Source organism: Musca vetustissima, unplaced genomic scaffold, assembly GCF_032173495.1.
Source record: "Musca vetustissima isolate MV318-11 ecotype Yass unplaced genomic scaffold, APGP_CSIRO_Mvet_v1 utg16188, whole genome shotgun sequence".
Taxonomy (NCBI): Eukaryota; Metazoa; Arthropoda; class Insecta; order Diptera; family Muscidae; genus Musca; species Musca vetustissima.
In genome coordinates, this window is record NW_026880015.1 from 22,825 (window position 1) to 43,343 (window position 20,519).

At 36.4% G+C, this 20,519-nt stretch overlaps 2 protein-coding genes across 2 annotated transcripts in view; both read right to left on the reverse strand.

The window, feature by feature from the left end:
* Nucleotides 1–76: 76 nt before the first annotated feature.
* LOC133325293 (tryptophan--tRNA ligase, mitochondrial) lies at nucleotides 77–2,234 on the reverse strand. The gene is made up of 4 exons (XM_061534080.1): nucleotides 2,094–2,234; nucleotides 1,870–2,031; nucleotides 1,542–1,804; nucleotides 77–890 (listed from the first exon to the last, which is right to left on the reverse strand). The coding sequence occupies exons 1-4, from the start codon at nucleotides 2,232–2,234 to the stop codon at nucleotides 77–79; spliced, it is 1,380 nt and encodes a 459-aa protein (XP_061390064.1).
* Nucleotides 2,235–6,056: 3,822 nt separating this feature from the next.
* Nucleotides 6,057–20,519, reverse strand: part of LOC133325294 (CTP synthase) — a 48,205-nt gene continuing 33,742 nt past the window's right edge. The window contains exons 2-4 of the mRNA XM_061534081.1: nucleotides 7,746–7,916; nucleotides 7,179–7,680; nucleotides 6,057–7,122 (exon numbers count right to left, since the gene is read on the reverse strand). Of these exons, the coding sequence (XP_061390065.1) occupies nucleotides 6,057–7,122; nucleotides 7,179–7,680; nucleotides 7,746–7,916 (1,739 nt within the window). The remainder of the gene's footprint in view (nucleotides 7,123–7,178; nucleotides 7,681–7,745; nucleotides 7,917–20,519) is intronic.

Here is a 20,519-nt window from a genome sequence, read left to right on the forward strand (position 1 = left end):
CAGGAACGAAGCGATGGGAAGTCCAAACTTCCATTAACTAAGAATTTGAGAGAAAGTGGGACGACAGATACCCCAATTATTGCACCTTTTTCGCCACGGAAGGTGTTGGTGCTTGTGAGTCCTCCAATTTAAAACTAGGTGCCAAATTCTGTTGCCCCGACTTCTTTTCTACACGCAGTTTTTGTTTCGGCACCACCGGTCCATCCGCTCCTCCCTCCTTATCCTTTTTCGCCTTCTCCGCCGTTGTTTTCTTATCCTTGGGCAAGACATTCAATAACTCCGCCGACATATCTATGGACTGTGGAATATTCCGATAAATACCCAAACCCATTTTCTCCTTAACCTCTACAATATTTTGTTGAGCCACCTGGCGGGCCTTCTCCGCCCCCGTCTCTAACAAATAAATTAATTCTTCCTTCCTCACCAAATGATCATCGATCGCCAAACGAATGGGTTTCAAATGTTCGACCACTGCCTCAGCTACCCTTAACTTATAACGTCCAGTATCAATGGAACGAGCCTCCTCCACCACCTTTTCAATTGGTGTTCCACTAACCATTGAATGGATAACAATTAAATTCGAAACACCAGGTCTGGCTTCGGGTTCATAGGTTACATCGGAGGTGAAATCGGTAACAGCTTTTTTAATTTTTTCCACAATAACTTCGGGAGCATCGCGTATATTTATTGTGGCTTTCGTGTCCAAATCAGATTTGGACATTTTCTTTGTGGGATTGCGTAGGGATCGAATGCGGGCACCATCATGATTATCGATCATGGCATGACAAATTGGGAAGGTTTGCCCGAATTTCGTATTGAAGATGCGGGATAAATGTTGGGTTAACTGGATGTGTTGCAGCTGATCTTCACCAACGGGGACATGGGTGGCTCTGGAATAAAAAATGAAATGATAAGTAATCAAAGAAAAAAATCGGAGACCTCAAGAAGGTCTTTTTTTCAATAGAGTAAATTCGGAGTTCATTTTTTTTCTATAGAAAAAAATCCCCAAACCTCCCTGAGGTCTTTTTTCTATAGAAAAAATCGCTAGACCTCCCGGAGGTCTTTTATTTATATAGAAAACATCTCTGGACCTCCCTGGGGTCTTTTTTCTATATAGAAATAAATCGCAAAACCTCCCTGAGGTCTATTTTTTCTTTAGAAAAAATTCGCAAGACCTCCCGGAGGTCGTTTTTTCTATAGAAAAAAATCGCAAGACCTCCCGGAGGTCGTTTTTTTTCTATAGAAAAAAATCGCAAGACCTCCCGGAGGTCGTTTTTTTTCTATAGAAAAAAATCGCAAGACCTCCCGGAGGTCGTTTTTTTTCTATAGAAAAAAATCGCAAGACCTCCCGGAGGTCGTTTTTTCTATAGAAAAAAATCGCAAGACCTCCCGGAGGTCGTTTTTTCTATAGAAAAAAATCGCAAGACCTCCCGGAGGTCGTTTTTTCTATAGAAAAAAATCGCAAGACCTCCCGGAGGTCGTTTTTTCTATAAAAAATCTATAGATAAAATTTCAAGGCCTCTGGAAGTTCTTCTACTTACTTATACAACATAATATCGGCAGCCTGCAATACTGGATAAACATATAGACCCAACGGGACATCCTTGACCTGCCGTGATTTCTCTTTATACTGCGGCAAATGGCCCAGCCGCGGCATGGTGCATAGACAACTTAATATCCAACCCAATTCTGTGTGCTCCTGCACTGAGGATTGTACGAAAATTGTCGATTTCTCGGGATCCAAACCACACGCCAACATGGTGGCAGCCATTTCGAAAATATTTTCACGTAAAACTGCAGGATTCTAATTAGAAAAGATTTCAATTTTAAATTTCAATATTTCAAATTCGAAAAAATCCGACCACCCACCTTTGGTATTGTTATGGAATGCATATCGACTATGCAATAGGTAACATCATCACCACTGTTCTGCAGTTGTGCCCACTTTTGGACAGCTCCCAAATAGTTACCCAAATGCAGTTGGCCGGTGGGTTGTATGCCAGAAAAGATTTTTCGAGGATATTTGGCATTCTAAATGTGGGGGGAAATTTCTTATTTGGAATCTGTATTGAATGGAAATTTCAAATCCTTACCTCCTTTTCCTCTTCAATGGTGTGCGTCGTTGGTGATTCCTTTGTTCTGTGTGTCGTTTGGGTTGAAAGACTTCGTAAATTTATTCGTACATTTTTCACCCTCTGCCATGGTAGATTTTGTAGAATTTTATTCAAATTCATGTTGCCTTTAGTTGTATTCTATTTTTCTTTAATAATTTTTGGAATATTTTCCAATTTTCATAGAAAATTTTAATATTTTGTTTGATAACTTGCGTCACTTGAAGGGAAATGCCTGTCTGTTAGCAGAGTTGATGGCAGCGCTGCGGCAGCAGCGACAGCTGTAGAGCAGCACAACATGTGAGCAATCAAAACAAAACAAAACACAGCTGTTTCGTTGTGTTGCCATATTCATACTGTCTGTGTGAAATAGTAACATTTTTGTCAAAGAGATGGCGCTATAGTAGGGATTTTGTGTGATTGAATAAATGGGAATAAAAAATTATATATCTAAAGAAAAAACCGGTGACCTCCCTGAGGTAGTTTTTTTCCTTATTAACATCTCTCCCTCCTGACTCACGTCCTACTAAAAGTTAGAATGTACAGAGCCATGTATCCATGAGCAGCTAAGGTACATATTTAACTTTCTCCAATGGTGGTGATTTATGTTTCGTATTCATGGATCGACTCCAATTTCTGTCGGGAATTTTACCACAATGTTCAAACTTTCTAAGCCTAGTGAATTTGTGAAATCCTCAAGTGTGGAGAAATCACAAAGTTCCTGAAAGCATCTCCTTGTATTATTAAATTTACGACATCCAAGGAATATATGTGCGGCCGTTTCGGCTTCTCCGCAGTCCTCGCATAAATTATCTGGTGCCACATTCATTTTAGCTAAAGTGCTCTTGCAGAAACAGTGACCACTAAGGATTCTATTGATTTGTTTTTGTGAAAAAGAGTTCAAATTACAATTTTTTAATCGGTGTGTTCTTGTCAGTTAGGGACAGATTTTATAAAAATGAGAGTTACCATTTGGTATGTTCCCGTACTGCAAAAGTCTACTACTTTCTACTACGATAACGAATTTTCAGTGGCTTATAGTGAAATTTTATGGAGAATATTTCTTTCATTGGTATCATACCCCTAAAATTTAGAATTCCGCAAAAAAACACCTCCTATTGAAAAATACTAAAAACTAATCCCCAAAAATAGTCTATTTTCTATAACCCAATTAGTTTACTAATATTTCCGGGTTTTATATTATAGCTAGGCGTTTCTCATGTTCGGTGGCATATAGTGGAATTTTATGGAGAATATTTCTTCCATTAGTACCATACCCCTAAAATGTTTTCTATAGCAAGAAATCACCACCTATTTGAAAATATTAAAAACTAATCCCCAAAAATAGCAACTTTTTTATAACGCAACTTGTTACTGATATTTCCAGGTTTTAATTTATAGCTATGCGTTTCTCATGTTCGGTGGCATATAGTGGAATTTTATGGAGAATATTTCTTCCATTGGTATCATACCCCTAAAATGTATTCTATAGCAAAAAATAACCTCCTGCTGAAAATTACTAAAAACTAATCCCCAAAAATAGCCTATTTTCTATAACCCAATTTGTTTACTGATATTTCCAGGTTTTAATCTATAGCTAGGCGTTTCTCGTGTTCGGTGGCATATAGTGGAATTTTATGGAGAATATTTCTTCCATTGGTATCATACCCCTAAAATGTATTCTATAGCAAGAAATAACCTCCTGCTGAAAAATACTAAAAACTAATCCCCAAAAATAGCCTATTTTCTATAACCCAATTTGTTTACTGATATTTCCAGGTTTTAATCTATAGCTAGGCGTTTCTCGTGTTCGGTGACTTATAGTGAAATTTTATGGAGAATATTTCTTCCATTGGTATCATACCCCTAAAATATATTCTAGAGCAAAAATCACCTCCAGTTAGAAAATACTAAAAACTAATCCCCAAAAATAGCAATTTTTTATAACCCAACTTGTTTAATGATATTTCCGGGTTTTATATTATAGCTAGGCGTTTTTCATGTTCGGTGGCAAATAGTGGAATTTTATGAAGAATATTTCTTCTATTGGTATCATAGCCCTAAAATGTAGAATTCCGCAAAAAATCACCTACTATTGAAAAATACTAAAAACTAATCCCCAAAAATAGCCTATTTTCTATAACCCAGTTTGTTTACTAATACTTCCAGGTTTTAATCTATAGCTAGGCGTTTCTCGTGTTCGGTGACTTATAGTGAAATTTTATGGAGAATATTTCTTCCATTGGTATCATACCCCTAAAATATATTCTAGAGCAAAAATCACCTCCAGTTGAAAAATACTAAAAACTAACTTAAAAAACCTATTTCCTATAACCCAATTTGTTTACTAATATTTCCGGGTTTTATATTATAGCTAGGCGTTTCTCATGTTCGGTGGCAAATAGTGGAATTTTATGGAGAATATTTCTTCCATTGGTATCATACCCCTAAAATGTACAATTCTGCAAAAAATCACCTCCTATTGAAAAATACTAAAAACTAATCGCCAAAAATAGCCTATTTTCTATAAACCAATTTGTCTACTGATATTTCCAGGTTTTAATCTATAGCTAGGCGTTTCTCATGTTCGGTGACTTATAGTGCAATTTTGTGGAGAATATTTCTTCCATTGGTATCATACCCCTAAAATATATTCTAGAGCAAAAATCACCTCCAGTTAGAAAATACTAAAAACTAATCCCCAAAAATAGCAATTTTTTATAACCCAACTTGTTTACTGATATTTCCGGGTTTTATATTATAGCTAGGCGTTTCTCATGTTCGGTGGCAAATAGTGGAATTTTATGAAGAATATTTCTTCCATTGGTATCATAGCCCTAAAATGTAGAATTCCGCAAAAAATCACCTCCTATTGAAAAATACTAAAAACAAATCCCCAAAAATAGACTATTTTCTATAAAATAAAATTATAAAATATTAAAATATTATAAAATATATAATATAAAATTATAAAATATTTTTAAAAAATTCGCCACTTTTACCAATATTTTTTTCTAAAAAGCCTAATTTTTAAAAAAAATTCGTCACTTTTACAGAATTTTTTATCTGAGATCCCTAATATTAATATTCATTTTATTATACACGATTATGATAGTCCTTGGAAAAAATATTTTGTTAAGAAGTGAATACTTTTAAAAGTCCCGAAAAAAATAATTTTCAAAATGTATATATTATTATTTCACCCACAATATTTAGTATTTTCTTCTTAACCAAAATAAATATTTTTTGTTCATTTTGTTTTTTCTTTCAAGAGAATTTTCAATTTTTTCTTTATTCGCTTTGTTTAAAGAGATAAAATTTTATAGACGATTTTGTAGTTTAATTTTTTGTTTCATAATAAAAATTATGAATTAGCATTAATAATATGTATAGATATATTTTCAAAAAAATCCTGCTATAAGCAATACAATATTTTAAATTTATTATTAAAAAAAAAGAAGACAAAGAGAGAGATTGGAAATATTTTGTTGCTGTAGTTTTTTAACTAGTGCTGTGTGTGTGTTGGTTTGCCTAATCACATTTTTTTACACACCATTTTTCAATGGTGTAAGAAAAATATTTTCATACAAAATAAACACGGAAATTCTTTTCTTAGTTTTGAACCATCATACATTTTGTCTGTCTGTCAGTATGTGTGTGTTTTTGGTTAACTATTTTATGTAACTTACACACTAAAGCATCTTTTTTTTGACAAATTGTTTTAAACGAGTAGTATTTTTGTTGGCCTTAATACCTCTACTAATCCAGCAGTCTTATGTGTGGAGGAAGGTATTAAAGTTTTAAACAACACTAGACATTCTTTTTTGTTTTTGCCTTTTTTCGATATCTTATTACCTAACAATTACAACATTTTATTTTTGTATTTCTGTAGCAATTTGTGTGTGTCTGTGTGTTGGTGTTTTCTCTTCCCCCTCCCGCGTCCCTTTAAAGACCACCATTCAGAGGAGTTTTGCTACCCATTTCTGTATCCGAAGCCTCAGCTGAGGTGGTGCCACCACCACCATTTAAAAACAATTCCGCCGCTCCTCGACCATTGGGTGTAAGGAAAGTGCTGCTGCCGGTTCCATTTAATTTCAAATTATTTATTTTTGCCGTAATTTGTAAATCATCTTCATCCGAAGAAGCATCGGATTGTTGCCGAGGCGATAGACGACATCCTCGGGCAATGTAATTCGGCAAACGTCCCACGGAAGCCAATATTAAACCCAAAAATGGGGGTGAGGGTTTCAGAGGGCGTGACAAATATTCCGGATGGTATTGTGTACCCACATAATAGGGATGATTTCTCAGCTCAATAACCTCCATACGCTGCTTGGTATCATCACAGCCCACGAAGCGCAAACCTTGCTCCTCCAATTGGGGTACATATTTGGGATTGACTTCATAACGATGTCGATGACGTTCATCTACACTCTTGGGATTTCCATACAATTGCTTAATAATGCTTGGCTCCTCCGAGAAGATTGTGGTACGTTTACCCAAACGCATGGTACCACCCATTTGTCCTGTGTGATGTTCCGGCATATCAATTACCAAGGGATTCGATGTCTTAGGGTTAATTTCTGTGGTATTGGCATCCTCCAGGCCCAAAACATTGCGGGCAAATTCAATAACAGCAGCCTGCAGACCCAAACAGATACCCAGGAAGGGTTTGCGATTTTCACGACACCATTTACAAGCCTTAATTTTGCCCTCAATGCCACGGGAACCAAAACCACCGGGAACGAGGACACCATCACTTTCACACAACAGCTGCCATTCTTTGTGGTATTTGGAAGGGGCATCCTGCAGGGTTTCATTTTCAAGCAGGCTGGAATCAATGAAGTTCAAATTGAGATTATAGCCCACAGCCAGGGCGGCATGTTGCAAAGCCTTGATCACCGAGGCATAGGAATCCTTGAATTTGGTGTATTTGCCCACCAAGGCAATGTTGACAGTTTTGCGTAAGGTTTCTGAACGGCGGGCCAGGTCCTTCCATTTTTGTAGGCATCTAAAAATGAAAATTAAATTAGCCACACATAACTTCAAAATGTTTTTCCCACTCACTTTTCTCTCTTGCTAGGTTGTATGTTCAACTGCAAACGCTCATTTAAGAACTCAATCACCCCGTTTTGTTCCATCAGCAGTGGAACGTGGTAAATGGAACTCAAATCATGTATACAAATGACCTGATCGGGTGCCACATGACAGAAATTCGAAATTTTCTCCTTAACCTCTGAACCAATAGGTTTCTCTGAACGGCATACAATTAAATCAGGACTTAAACCAAAACCTCTCAACTCCCGCACTGAACTTTGTGTGGGTTTAGTTTTTGGTTCACCCGTCGATGAGGGTGAAGGTACCAGGGAGACATGAGCACAACAGAAATTTTCACGTTTTACACGAAATTGGAATTGACGGAAAGCTTCGACGAAAGGCATACCCTCTATGTCACCAATGGTGCCACCCAATTCGATAATGCACACCTGGGGTTTGGAATCACCACGGACAGGGGTTTCGGCAACGCGTTCAACCCATTCCTGTATGGCATCGGTGATGTGGGGGACGACTGGAAAAAGAGAAAAAATCTGTTATTAAATATTTCGGATCAATAAAATCTTTTGTAATTTTTACCTTGCACAGTCTTGCCCAAATATTCACCCTTGCGTTCCTTTTCAATCACCAATTGATAGATTTTACCCGTGGTAATGTTGTTGTCACGGTGCAGCGTGACATCCAGGAAACGTTCATAGTTGCCTAAATCCAAATCGACTTCACCGCCATCATCCAGGACATAGACTTCACCTGGAGAGAAGAAGGGGGAGGAGAAAGGAGAGATAGAAAACATATTATTATAAATTCTAAATTGTGTTGCCTACTTTTAGGCCCAGTGTAATGAAATATGCTGTGGTCTTTGGCAAGGTAAGGAAATTCAAATTCAATTGAGTTAAAAAAAAATAATTTAAAAAAATCATTGAAAAAAATCTACAAAACAAACATAACCTCAAATGTGAAAATTTTTAAAAAAATTAAGGTGTTGAATTTTCATGGTCAAAAATGTTGGAATGATTTTTTCTAAAAATGCAACTTGTGACATTTTTTCATGGTCTGTTGGAAGTTTTCTTTCATTTGGCACATTGTTGAAGGTGTGGTGAATTTCTCTCCAAACTCACCACACCTTGAAAATTGCGTAATTTTACGTAAATAATGTTAATAATACCATTTCATGGCGTTTAAAATTATTTTAATTCAATTTTGACTCAGAAAAAAATCATAAAAAATTACAAAAATATTCAATTTTTTTAATTTTTCTCAGGATTTTTTAATAAAAATGCAATCTTAGAAACTATTCCATAGACTAGTGGACGTTTCCTTTCATTTGACATATTTTTTAACGTGTTGTGAATTTTTCTCCAAACTCACCACACCTTGGAAATTGCGGAATTTTATGTAAATAATGCTAAGAATGACATTTCAAGTTGTTTAAAAATATTTTATCTCAATTTTGATTCCGAAAAAATAGAGGAAAAAAATTGTCTTCTCATCGGAAACCAATCTCCAAAAGAAGAATACCTGCTGCTCTTCGTTAGGAAGAAGGATATCTCAAAAGTTCAGTGTAGAAAATAGGTTATTTTTCGGGTTAGTTTTTAGTATTTTTCAACAGGAGGTTATTTCTTGCTATAGAATACATTTTAGGGCTATGATACCAATGGAAGAAATATTCTCCATAAAATTGGACTATAAGTCACTGAACATGAGAAACACCTAGCTATAATATAAAACCCGAAAATATCAGTAAACAGATTGGATTATAGAAAATAGGCTATTTTTGGGGATTAGTTTTTAGTATTTTTCAATAGGAGGTGATTTTTTGCAAAATTCCACATTTTAGGGCTATGATACCAATGAAAGAAATATTCTCCATAAAATTGCACTATAAGTCACCGAACATGAGAAACGCCTAGCTATAATATAAAACCCGGAAATATCAGTAAACAAATTGGTTGATAGAAAATAGGCTGTTTTTGGGGAATCGTTTTTTAGTATTTTTAACAGGAGGTTATTTCTTGCTATAGAATACATTTTAGGGCTATGATACCAATGAAAGAAATATTCTCCATAAAATTGCACTATAAGTCACCGAACATAAGAAACGCCTAGCTATAATATAAAACCCGGAAATATCAGTAAACAAATTTGGTTATAGAAAATAGGCTAGTTATGGGGATTAGTTTTTAGTATTTTCTAACTGGAGGTTATTTCTTGCTATAGAATACATTTTAGCGGTATGATACCAATGGAAGAAATATTCTCCATAAAATTTCACTATAGGTCACCGAACATGAGAGACACCTAGCTATAATATTAAACTCGGAAATATTAGTAAACAAATTGGGTTGTAGGAAATATGTTTTTTTAGGTGAGTTTTTAGTATTTTCCAAATGGAGGTGATTTTTGCTATAGAAAACATTTTAGGGCTATGGTACTAATGGAAGAAATATTCTCCATAAAATTTCACTTTAAGTCATCGAACATGAGAAACGCCTAGCTATAATATAAAACCCGGAAATACATAATCTTAAAAATTAATTACAATTAATCTTAAAATTAAATCATCTATAAAAACCAGTATTTTATATAATTCTCTCTTTGATTTTTTTATTTTGAATAGAATTCTTAGAGTCTTAAGACATTTATAAACTAAATTTGAGATACATGTAGTATTTGTTTGTGTAGGTGTTCATATAATAATAAATGCTTTGTTGTTGTTGGTAAGGGGTTTCTACAAAGTTTTTTGAGTGGTAACTAAACCTAGAAATACATTTATATTTTTAAGAAAAGTTATAAAACATATTATGTATATATAAAACTATATAATAATAAAGAATAATAAAAATAAAATAAATGCTGAGATATTCTGAGATTTTCAAACATAATGATAACATAAATTGTTTTAAATTTAATAAAAAACAAAACTAAGTAGATAATTCAAGTAGTTTCTTATGTTTTGTTTTACATTAAAGGATCAGGAAAATAGGTTATGTTTCCTGTTAAAAAGGAACTATATATATTAAAGAATAATATTTATATATACAATGCAATCATCATAGGTCTGCTATATGATTTAAATATATGTATAAGGAATTACAATGTTTAAGGCTAGATATGTTTTGGCACATACATATACATACAAACAATTAATTGAGATAAAAATTAAAATCCCTTATATCTGGGATTTCATTTTTCAAATCCTTCATATTATATATTATCGATTTTAAAAAGTAATGACTTTGGTTTTACGATTTTCCTTTTCTTCATTTTGTTAAGAATGAATGTCCCACTCCTCCTCCTCTTATTTCGATTCCTCCAAATCCTCTTTGTAGAGTTCCTTAAATATTAACTTTTGTATTTTGGTTCGAATCCTCAACTTTTGGGCAGCTGTCAGTTGCTTCATATAAGGATGCAAAGACAGCAGATAATGATAATCATCATCCTCGGGCACCAGGGGAGTGGGTGTGGCCGTCGACGTATCCATTGATGAGGAACCATTGAAATTACTATCTTCCGAAAGTCTTGGTCTTTTTAATTTCAATGCCGGTATGAGACCATTTGTGTAGGAATATTTGGTAAAATTTAAATTTTCATGGCTGCCATGTAGACAATTGGCCCCATTAAGGGGGAAATCATCGGAACGTTCTTTGCTCATGACCAGGGCGGCAGCATTATTATTGCTACTGGGTGGTGGATGATGGGCCTTATTGTAGAGCGGTGGTGGGGAGACAGATCTGATTTTTTGCTGGTGACCACCACCAGTTCCACCACTGCCTGATCCGCCACCTCCTCCGTTTTGTAGACAGGTATTGGGTAGTACCAATGCACTGGGCAGATTGGTGGTAAGGGATAATGGCAATACCGAAGGCAGTGGATTGTTTGAGGAGATTCCACCATTTAGTTGGGCAGCGGCATTGTTCATAGAGGCCAAGGTGGCAGCCACGGCAAAGGCTGTGCTATGGGCCACCGGCGGTGTACCTTGGAATAAATTTAAAGCTGTCAAGGGGGCTGGCACCCCGCCTGCTGCCGATGCCGTGGATGAGGGTGGTGAATTTGAGGTTGTACTAGAAACTGATGATACCGAACAGGAGGATAACGATGAGGAGGATGAGGCGGCCACGGCAGCAACTGGTGCCGTATTCGATGAGGATGAAACTGGTACCGTTTGTAGTGCCAAGGGTGAGGAGCCGGCCAAGGGTGTGGTGCCAGCCACAGCCGATGTTGTCACAGCCATTGCTGTTGTTGTTGCCATTTGCTGGCTGCTTAAACTCAAACCCAATGCCAAGGGACTTACGGCTGTTGTTGAGGATATTGTGGTAGCCTGTTGCTGTGGCGGTGTTGTTGCTGCAATTGGCATTAGTAGAGGTGTTACGAGGCCTGTGGGATTTGCAATTGACGCCTGCGTCAAATTTGCTGCCGCTGCAGCATTATCCAATGATTTCTTTGATAAATCCTGCACCTCCTTATCAAAATTTTTACGCTGATCTTCTAGTTTTATGATCCCGGCTCCCGGTACACTATTTACCACTGAGGTAAGAGGTTGGGAGTGGGCAGCAGGTGGTGTGGTTTCGGTAACTTCATCATCATCCTCCTCAACATCATCTTCATCGAACTCTTCATCACTGTCCTGGAGGCGTCGTATTAGCCCATTGGTGAGATCCGGTTCCACCACTGTTTTCTCGCAATCCTGACTTTGCTGGGCAAAGAAAAAGGCCTGATCTTGTTCATTTTTAGGGACACGATGGCGCATGTGTTCGGCTAAAGGGGGGAAATTACAAATTTTAGAAGCTTCTTCTGTCAAGTTGGTCCACCAATACTTACTCAAAAACAATAGCGCATAATAGTGTATCCACTTCGATTCAAAGGTGGCCGGTTCAACCAAAAAATCACCATTATCTGCACGGGGTATACGTTTGTATTCCACACGGAAATTATCACGCAGACCCTTCCATTTGGCTTTCAAGACCACCTCTGTAAACCAAAAACAAAATTAATAGCCCTCCTCCTCCTTCGAGTAGTTGCTATACTTACTTGGCAGTTTATGTTCCGCCGACAGCTCATCCCACATTTGCTCCAGGAATGCCTTATTACAATGGAAATTTCGATTCCATATTGCCGGACGCTGTTCCACGTCCCGAATGAATTGTTCAACGTTTAAAACAATTGTGGATTTTTTGGGAGCCATTTAAGGCAACAAATTTCCAAATATTTTACGAAGATCTTCAAAAAAATAAAAAATTAGGCTCATCAATTTTCAAAACTTCATCGAGCATTTGACGACAAATTGACAATAGAACCAAGGTGTACCACTCGCGGCGTCATTACAGTAACTCCTACACAACTTGTTCAACCGTTATGTTAAGCACAGCGCAAGCTGAAGAATCTCACAACGCAAAAAACACCAACAACAAAAACAATAAAAAAATTCAAAATCAAAGCAATGCAAATTTCCAACTCCCTATTTCTTTGACTTCTTTTTTGCAATGGGGAGCAGAGCATTGCTTTTTATTTTTCTCCATCTCTCTTCAGCAGGCACTCTCTCAGGCAGGTTGTGAGTGACAGTTCATTCTATGGCTATTCTTTCCTTTTTGCATAGCCATCACACATGTGTGTTCATGCTTGTTCATTTGACAAAGTGGTATTGGTTTATTTGCTTCCTCTCCCCTCCCTCTGCTCCAACATGTTCACCCATCAAAGGGAGCTACGCAAAAACAGAGAACCAAAGACGCTTTGCCAAACAAATGTGTGCATGCAAGAACAGCAACAACAATGTTTATTACTGCTTCTTCTTCTACTGGTATATTTTGATTCTAATATGTGTTTGTTCGTGCATGTGTATGTTTGCCTCGACTCTGGTCTGCTTGGTGACAAAGAATTGCAATAACTATGGCAATGGCAAAAATTGAATTGCTACAACAACAAAAAACATTAGTAGCTCCATCACCACTAGCCAGCCGGTCAAAAACCAAATGACAAGACAGCTTCATCGAAAGAAGCAGCAGCAGCTCAGGATGTGAGGTGTTATTGTCAAATGTGAGACACTGTCACATTAAAAAAACAACTAAATAGCAAGTGAAGTTTTGTTATTGTATGATTAGAGAGACAGAGGGAGAGAGAGCTAAGCTTGTTTTACAGATGAGAGGCTGAATTAGCATAACAATTCAATAGAAGGAATATATCGAATAGAATTATTTTAGACAGGACACATCCGCGATTAAAAAAATATTTTTTTAAATACACGATTTTTTGAGTATTCGAAAAATTCCAATAGATTTTTTTTATACAAAATCCGCGACTTTTTGGATGTTGGAAAAAATAAAACCTCACTGGTTCGAATAAAACCTCAGAGTTCGAAAAATGTTCTTTCAAAAATCCATCCCTAGTGTGGGTATTCCAAAAAATTTTTTCTTTAAAAAAATTTGCAATTTTTTTTTAAATTCTGAAGACCCCTAGACAGCCTGAGTATCAGTTAGTAGATTTTTAATAATCTACTTGATATTTCAATAATAATTCTCCGATTTTTGTCACTTTATTATGGTGTAGGTGAGAAGGCACGTTGGGCGCCATTTTTATTATTTATTTATTTTTTTAGTTGATGACCTAACGTAGCATTTATTTGATAGTTGGTGTAACCTATGCCTATCTAGACGACCTCAATAGATATCTACACGATTGTATACGGAAAATATTGGCGTGGTCCCACGTTGGACGCCATATTTTCAATGATCTGCTTTAAAATCGACTTGATATTAGATGATTAGTGTATAGATATTCTGGAGGATAACTAATTATTATCATATTTTTTAGAATTTTAAGGTGCAGATAAGATCCCACGTTGGGCGCCATTTTTTCGATGGCTTAAATAAATATTTATTTCATAGAATATGCAACTTTTGGGTATCTAGGCAATGATAGATGACCCTAATTGATATCTACACGATTGTAGATGGAAATTATTGGTATGACCCCACGTTGGGCGCCATATTTTCAATAATGTGCTTTAAAATCCACTTGATATTAGCTGATTGGGGTATAGATTTTTTAATCGAAATATTAATTATCCTAGTTTTCTAATTTGTTTAATGTGTAGGTGAGACCCCACGTTGGGCGCCATTTTTTTCGATGGCCTAAATAAACATTTATTTGATAAAATATACAACTTATGGGTATCTAGACAATGACAGAAGGAATATCTATCACGATTGCTGATGAAAGTTATTGGTGTGGTCCGATGTTGGGCGCCATATATTCAATGATCTGCTTTAAAATCGATTTGATATTATATGACTAGTTTATAGTTATTTTAAAGAAATAGTTTTTTTATCCCATTTAGTATTTTTTAAGGTGAAGATGAGACTCCACATTGGGCGCCATTTTCTCGATTACACAAATTAGCATTTATTTGATAGCTGTAACTTATTATTATCTAGACGGTGATAGATGACCCTAATATATATCTAGCATAATTGCAAATGATTGGTGTGGTCCCATGTTGGGCGCCATATTTTTAATGATATGCTTTAACATAGGGTATAGCTACTTTAAAGGAAAAATTTATCCCATTTTGTTAGTTTTTAAAGGTGCAGGTAAGACTTCACGTTGGGCGCCATTATTTCTGATGACCTAAATTAGCATTTATATGATAGTAGATGTACTCTATGGGTATGTAGATGGTAATAGATGACCCTAATAGACCCTAATGTCCCCAATAATATCTAATGGGAATTTATTTTTGTGATCTCACGTTGGACGCCATATTTTCAATGATCTTCTATAAAGCAAGGTATAACTATATTAAAGGAAAATTAATAAGTAATCCATTTTGTTAGTTTTTTGAAGGTGTAGGTGAGACCCCACGTTGGGCGCCATTTTTTTGGATGATCTAAATTAGAATTTATAAAGTACTTATGGATATGTAGATGATTATACATGACCCTAATATACCCTAATGACCCCATGAATGATATCTAATGGAATTTATTGGTGCGATCTCACGTTGGGCGCCATATTTTAGCGATGAAAAATTTTTCAACATAAACATATGATATGCCAATAGGCGGATTTATAAATATAATCATTTTTGCAGAGGCATCTCCCTACCTCCCTCTCTAACCCACCTTATGAAGATTTTAACTCTCTGTTCTAAAGATTTTGTCTTTCTTTCAAATGATCACAAAAATTCAAATAACAAAGATTTTGTCTTTCATAAAAATTCTTAAATTTCAAAACACAATGGTGGTTTATCCCAAGAGTGTCTAGTTACGTCGTCTTCACCAAAACATTTTTGTTGTATTTTTTGGCTGAAATTAGCAAAACCGTCAATTAGCAGCAGTTTTTTTGGGATAATATTTCCAAAGTTTCTGTTTTCACTTTAGAAGAGCGAAGCTTTCAAACCTAGAGCATTTAAATTTTAGTTTGGTCTCATTTTGTTTTTTACTTTTTCTTGGGCGTCTCATATTTTCAGCACTACATAAAGTCTGCTCAAGTTCGCCTTCTTCTTCATTCTCCTGGCAAAGTTTTAGGTGTTTTGTCTGTGTGGCTGTTTCCATTTCTTGGCTGGCAAGCCAAAACGAACAAAAAATCGGCAATTTGCGTTTCAGACTAAAAAAAAACGGCGACCAATTTGTCTGTCCACCAGAGCAGACGCTTGGGCTTGTCTGTGGCTGTGCGCTGCTTCATTCGCACTTCTTTCTTTCATTTCATTCCTTCTCTATATATGGCAAAGATTAAGAAACACTTAGCCAAGCATTTCCTGTCGCACAGCTAGTGGGAATATACAACGACAATAGCAACAAAAAAATACAACTTGAAATCCAAAAAAAAAAACTCCGCAACTCAAATCTGCATGAAATTTACCTACATGCGGATGAACATACATATATATCTGGTAGAAGAAAGAAAGAACTTGGAACATTTTTAGTTCTTTTTTTTGGGAAAGAAAAACAACAACGATCGTTATGTCTGTGCTGCTAATATGCATAGGAGGACCTGAGACGGCATAGCCATGAGCAATTTAAATTTATAGCGGATTTTTTTGTTGTTTGGTTTTCTAGAAGGCAAAATATTTACGGAATAAGAAGTATGTTCCAGCTCCCGCAGTTAAAAAGAAATTTCAGATACAGATTGCCAGTGCTACCAATGGCATGCTTGATTGAATTCCTAATTGATGCAGAGAATTCTAAAGACGGAATTCTAAACCCTTGGTGGATTTTTATTACTTCGAAATTGTCCAGCTCCTGCAGTTAATAAGGGATTTCAGTTGCATGCTTGATTAAATTCACAATAGAAACAAAAAGGTGGAAATAGATTTTTACCCCCTTAATTATTACGCATATGGAGAGTGACATTTCCGAACGCTAATCTGGCATCCTGGAGGCTTTTATATACCCAAACGAACCTTTTAAATAAGGTATAGGATGCTATTAGTCATAGTTATTTTAACGCAATCAATTAATTGTTCGAATTTTTAAAGTTTATAAATGTATTGGTGAGACCCCACGTTGGGCGCCATTTTTTCGATGACTGAAATTAGCATTTGAAAACAGATGTAACTTTTGAATCCCAATCCTCCTCTATAGTTTGCCATTGATTTTGTAATTTGTCTATGAGACCCCACGTTGGGCGCCATTATTTATTTGATAGAAATCGAAACTTATACCCATAAGTATAAGTCCCTAATAGCCCTATACACTATATTTGATGATCTCTATGTGGAATGGAGGTCTGGTATGTAATCCGCTATGGTTTGCCAGCTATTTTAAAGCTATTAGCGAGACCCCACGATGGGCGCCATTTTTTCGATTATTTAAATTGGCATTTATTATACTCCTATATCGTTTGCCACTCATTTTGTAATGCGTCTTTGAGACCCCACATTGGGCGCTATTTTTTTAATGACCTAAATTATTATTTATTTACACCATATTTTATGATCTCTATGTGGTATGGAGGTCTGGTATGGACAATTGTTCAAGGCGTAGGTTTGACCCCACATTGGGCGTCATTTGTTCGATGACCTAAATTAGTATTTATTTGATTGAGGATAAAACTTATGGGTATCTGGACGGTGACAGATACCCCTAATTGCCGTCTACACGATCTTCACTGATGTCTATAAAGGTCGACTATGTGGTAGACCTCCTGAAATCCTCAAACATATTTTTGTTCGAATTTCTGAAGTTTTTTAATGGTATTGGTGAGACCTCACGTTGGGAGCCATTTTTTCGATGACCTAAATTAGCATTTATTTTATTGAAGATACAACTTATGAGTACCTGGACGATGACAGATATCCCTAATAACCGTCTACACGATCTTAGATGATCGCTATGAAGGTCGACTATGCGGTATGTAGATCTACCCTTATCGCTTACCAAAAATCGACGTCCTCTTCTGTAACAAATCTATTAATTGTTCAATTTATGTTGGTCTTTAATGCTTAGGATTCCACGTTGGGCGCCATTTTCTTCAAAACGCTGATAGTAATATCTAATAGAAGTCTACGCGATACTTCAAAATCCCTATGAAGGCCGCCAGATGCCATAAGAACATTTTTTCCTATATTCATATATTTTCCTGAAAAATTCTACCAAATCTCTCTTTTGCACCGATGCTTAACTATTTCCATTTTGGTTTCTCATTTTGTGTCATGTGTTAAAAATTCCATTTGCCTTCGAACTTACATGACTCAGAATTTTAGCCTTCTTCAATGGAGAGTCATTCAGTGAATGAATGAATGCGTGTATATCTGAATGTGTGTGTTATGTGCCCTGGGCCTTACTACACTTAAATGTCGACCGTTATGCTTTGGTGGTTATGACAAAACGTGCTGGCTGTGCCTGAATTGCTGGATGACTGGCAAATAGAATTTTAGCTGATGACTCTTGAAATGTGCCTGCGTTGTGTGTTTTATTCTTTAAAATTGTAGCCACTGTGTTGTTGTTTAATTTTTGCAGATAGGTTTTAAAATCCTCTGATGCATGGGAAGAAGGCAGCAGAGTCCTTATATACACAATGTCCTTGTAAGATGAAACTTGATGACCTTTATAAAAATAATGACGATGATGATGCTTTGTAATTGAATTGTAATGTTTTCTTATAAAGATGAAACAGGTCATTGAAAATATGGCGCCCAACGTGAGGCCCCACCAATAACTTCCATATATCATTGTGTAAATATCTATTACAGGCATCTATCATCGTCTAAGTACCCATAAGTTACATCTTCTATAAAAAAATGTTAATTGGGGTCTAAAATAACAAGTGGCGCCCAACGTGAGGTCTCAACCTACACCTAAAAATTGACAAATATCGTATAAGCATTAGTTTTCCTTCAAAATACCCGCCATAAGTGTAATTAAACATCAGTTTGATGCTAACACAGACCATTGAAAATATGGCGCCCAACGTGAGGTCTCCACCTAAAACTTAAAAATTCGAATAGTTTTTAGGTTTCCTGTAAAATAATCCATTTAAGGTACATATTTTTTAATGGAAATCATTTCCTTTCCTTTAACATAGTTATACCCAAATCATATAATATCAAGCAGAAGATCTAACAAATCAAAATTATGGCACCCAACGTGGGGCACCACCAATAACTTCCATTTACAATCGTGTAGATATCTATTACAGCCACCCATCATCGTCTAGATACCCATAAATTACATTTTCTATCAAATAAATGCTAAATGAACCAATATAAAATATGGCGCCCAACGTGGGGTCTTACCTTAAACCCTAAAAAATTACAAAAATCGGAAAATCATTAGTTTTCCTTTAAAATAGCTAAAACTGAATCTTCTGCGCTACCAAATATGGGATGAAACAAGTAATTGAAAATAGACTTCAATAATTTTATCATTTAAAGATGAGATCCCACGTTAGGCGCCATTTTTTCGATTACCTGAATTATCATTTATTTTATAATTATTGACAGTTAAAAGTATCTAAATACTCCACACAAGTGTCATCAAACATCAGTTAGATGCTAAGTTAGGCCATTGAAAATATGGCGACCAAAGTGAGGTCCCACCCAACCCTCAAAAATTACAAATTTCGAAAAAGTTTTAGGTTTTCTGTAAAATAATCTGTTGTAAAGGACATCTATTTAAAGGAATTGTTCAGATTGAGAATGTGGCGCCCAACGTGGGGTCCTTCGAAAAAATATTAAATTTGGACAATTAAAAGTGTTGTATTTAAATAAATCTTTAATAATCTTAACTAGAGTGTATGAGGGTCTCCAGACTGCATTAGGGCTATCCCGGATTGAACCTCTCTCCCCCAACATAAAAAGAACAATTTGTCTTCATCATTAGAGTATGGCTGTTTGATTACAAATACAACATAAAAGAGTGAAGCTGGGGAGGTATAGACTTCGGTGATGGGTCACTCAATGATGACGATGATGATGCTGGGCACAATTAATATGCCAGTAAAGCCCCCCAACTCCGAACACGCACACACACAAATCCAAACGAAACTGATTTGCGCTAGCATTAAGGATTTCAATTTCATAAATGTTGTTGTTTTTGTTGTTGTTGCTGAATGTGAAGAAGAAGACGACGATGACTACTTCTGCTGGCAAACGATAGAGGATGGTGGCATGGTGATTGCGAATGATGGTGATTGAGGGTCTTGGTGGCTGGCTTTATTGGTCGTCTGTTAGTTTGTTTGTTTGGTTCTCTACTCAATACGATACTCAATGTAAAAGACGCCATTAACAAAACGAACGAATGAACAGGCAGGACAGACAGTCAGACAGACGATATAACAACAAAGTATTAATATTAGCAAACATTCATTTTAGTCTGGCTGCTTGACAGCCAGCCAGCCAGCCAGACCAGTCGACCAGCCAGCTAGCGAGTCGAGTCATCCACGGCAACAACGACGACTAGTTGGAAAAGCAAACATCCATCCATCCAAAAGGGTCGCACACCGCACAGCCCCGTACAAAGTAAAAAAAATCGCGCATTGCGAAAACGCAAACGAATGAAAATTGGAAACAAGCTCGACAAACGATGAACGGCAACGATGACACCGAGGACTACACGGAGAAATAGTAGCTGCCGGGCAAAGCTGGCTGGCTGGCAGACGCACACAAAATTGCCTGGTGTGTAAGTTCCGCTCTTCTTTGCATTCCTTCTTGTCTGGGTCGTCGGTTGGTTTGTTAAACGCCTCTATACTTTGTCAGAGTCCAACACAGAGGATTCAGATTGTGTTAGGCTGTGTGTGTGCGTTCGGAAATTGTGCACACAACCATAGCCCAAAAAGCAAGCACGTCGTTCCTGACAATGTTTGTTCGTCATCATGTTTTATGCCGCCAATATTGGACCACCAGCACCACTACCACTGCCG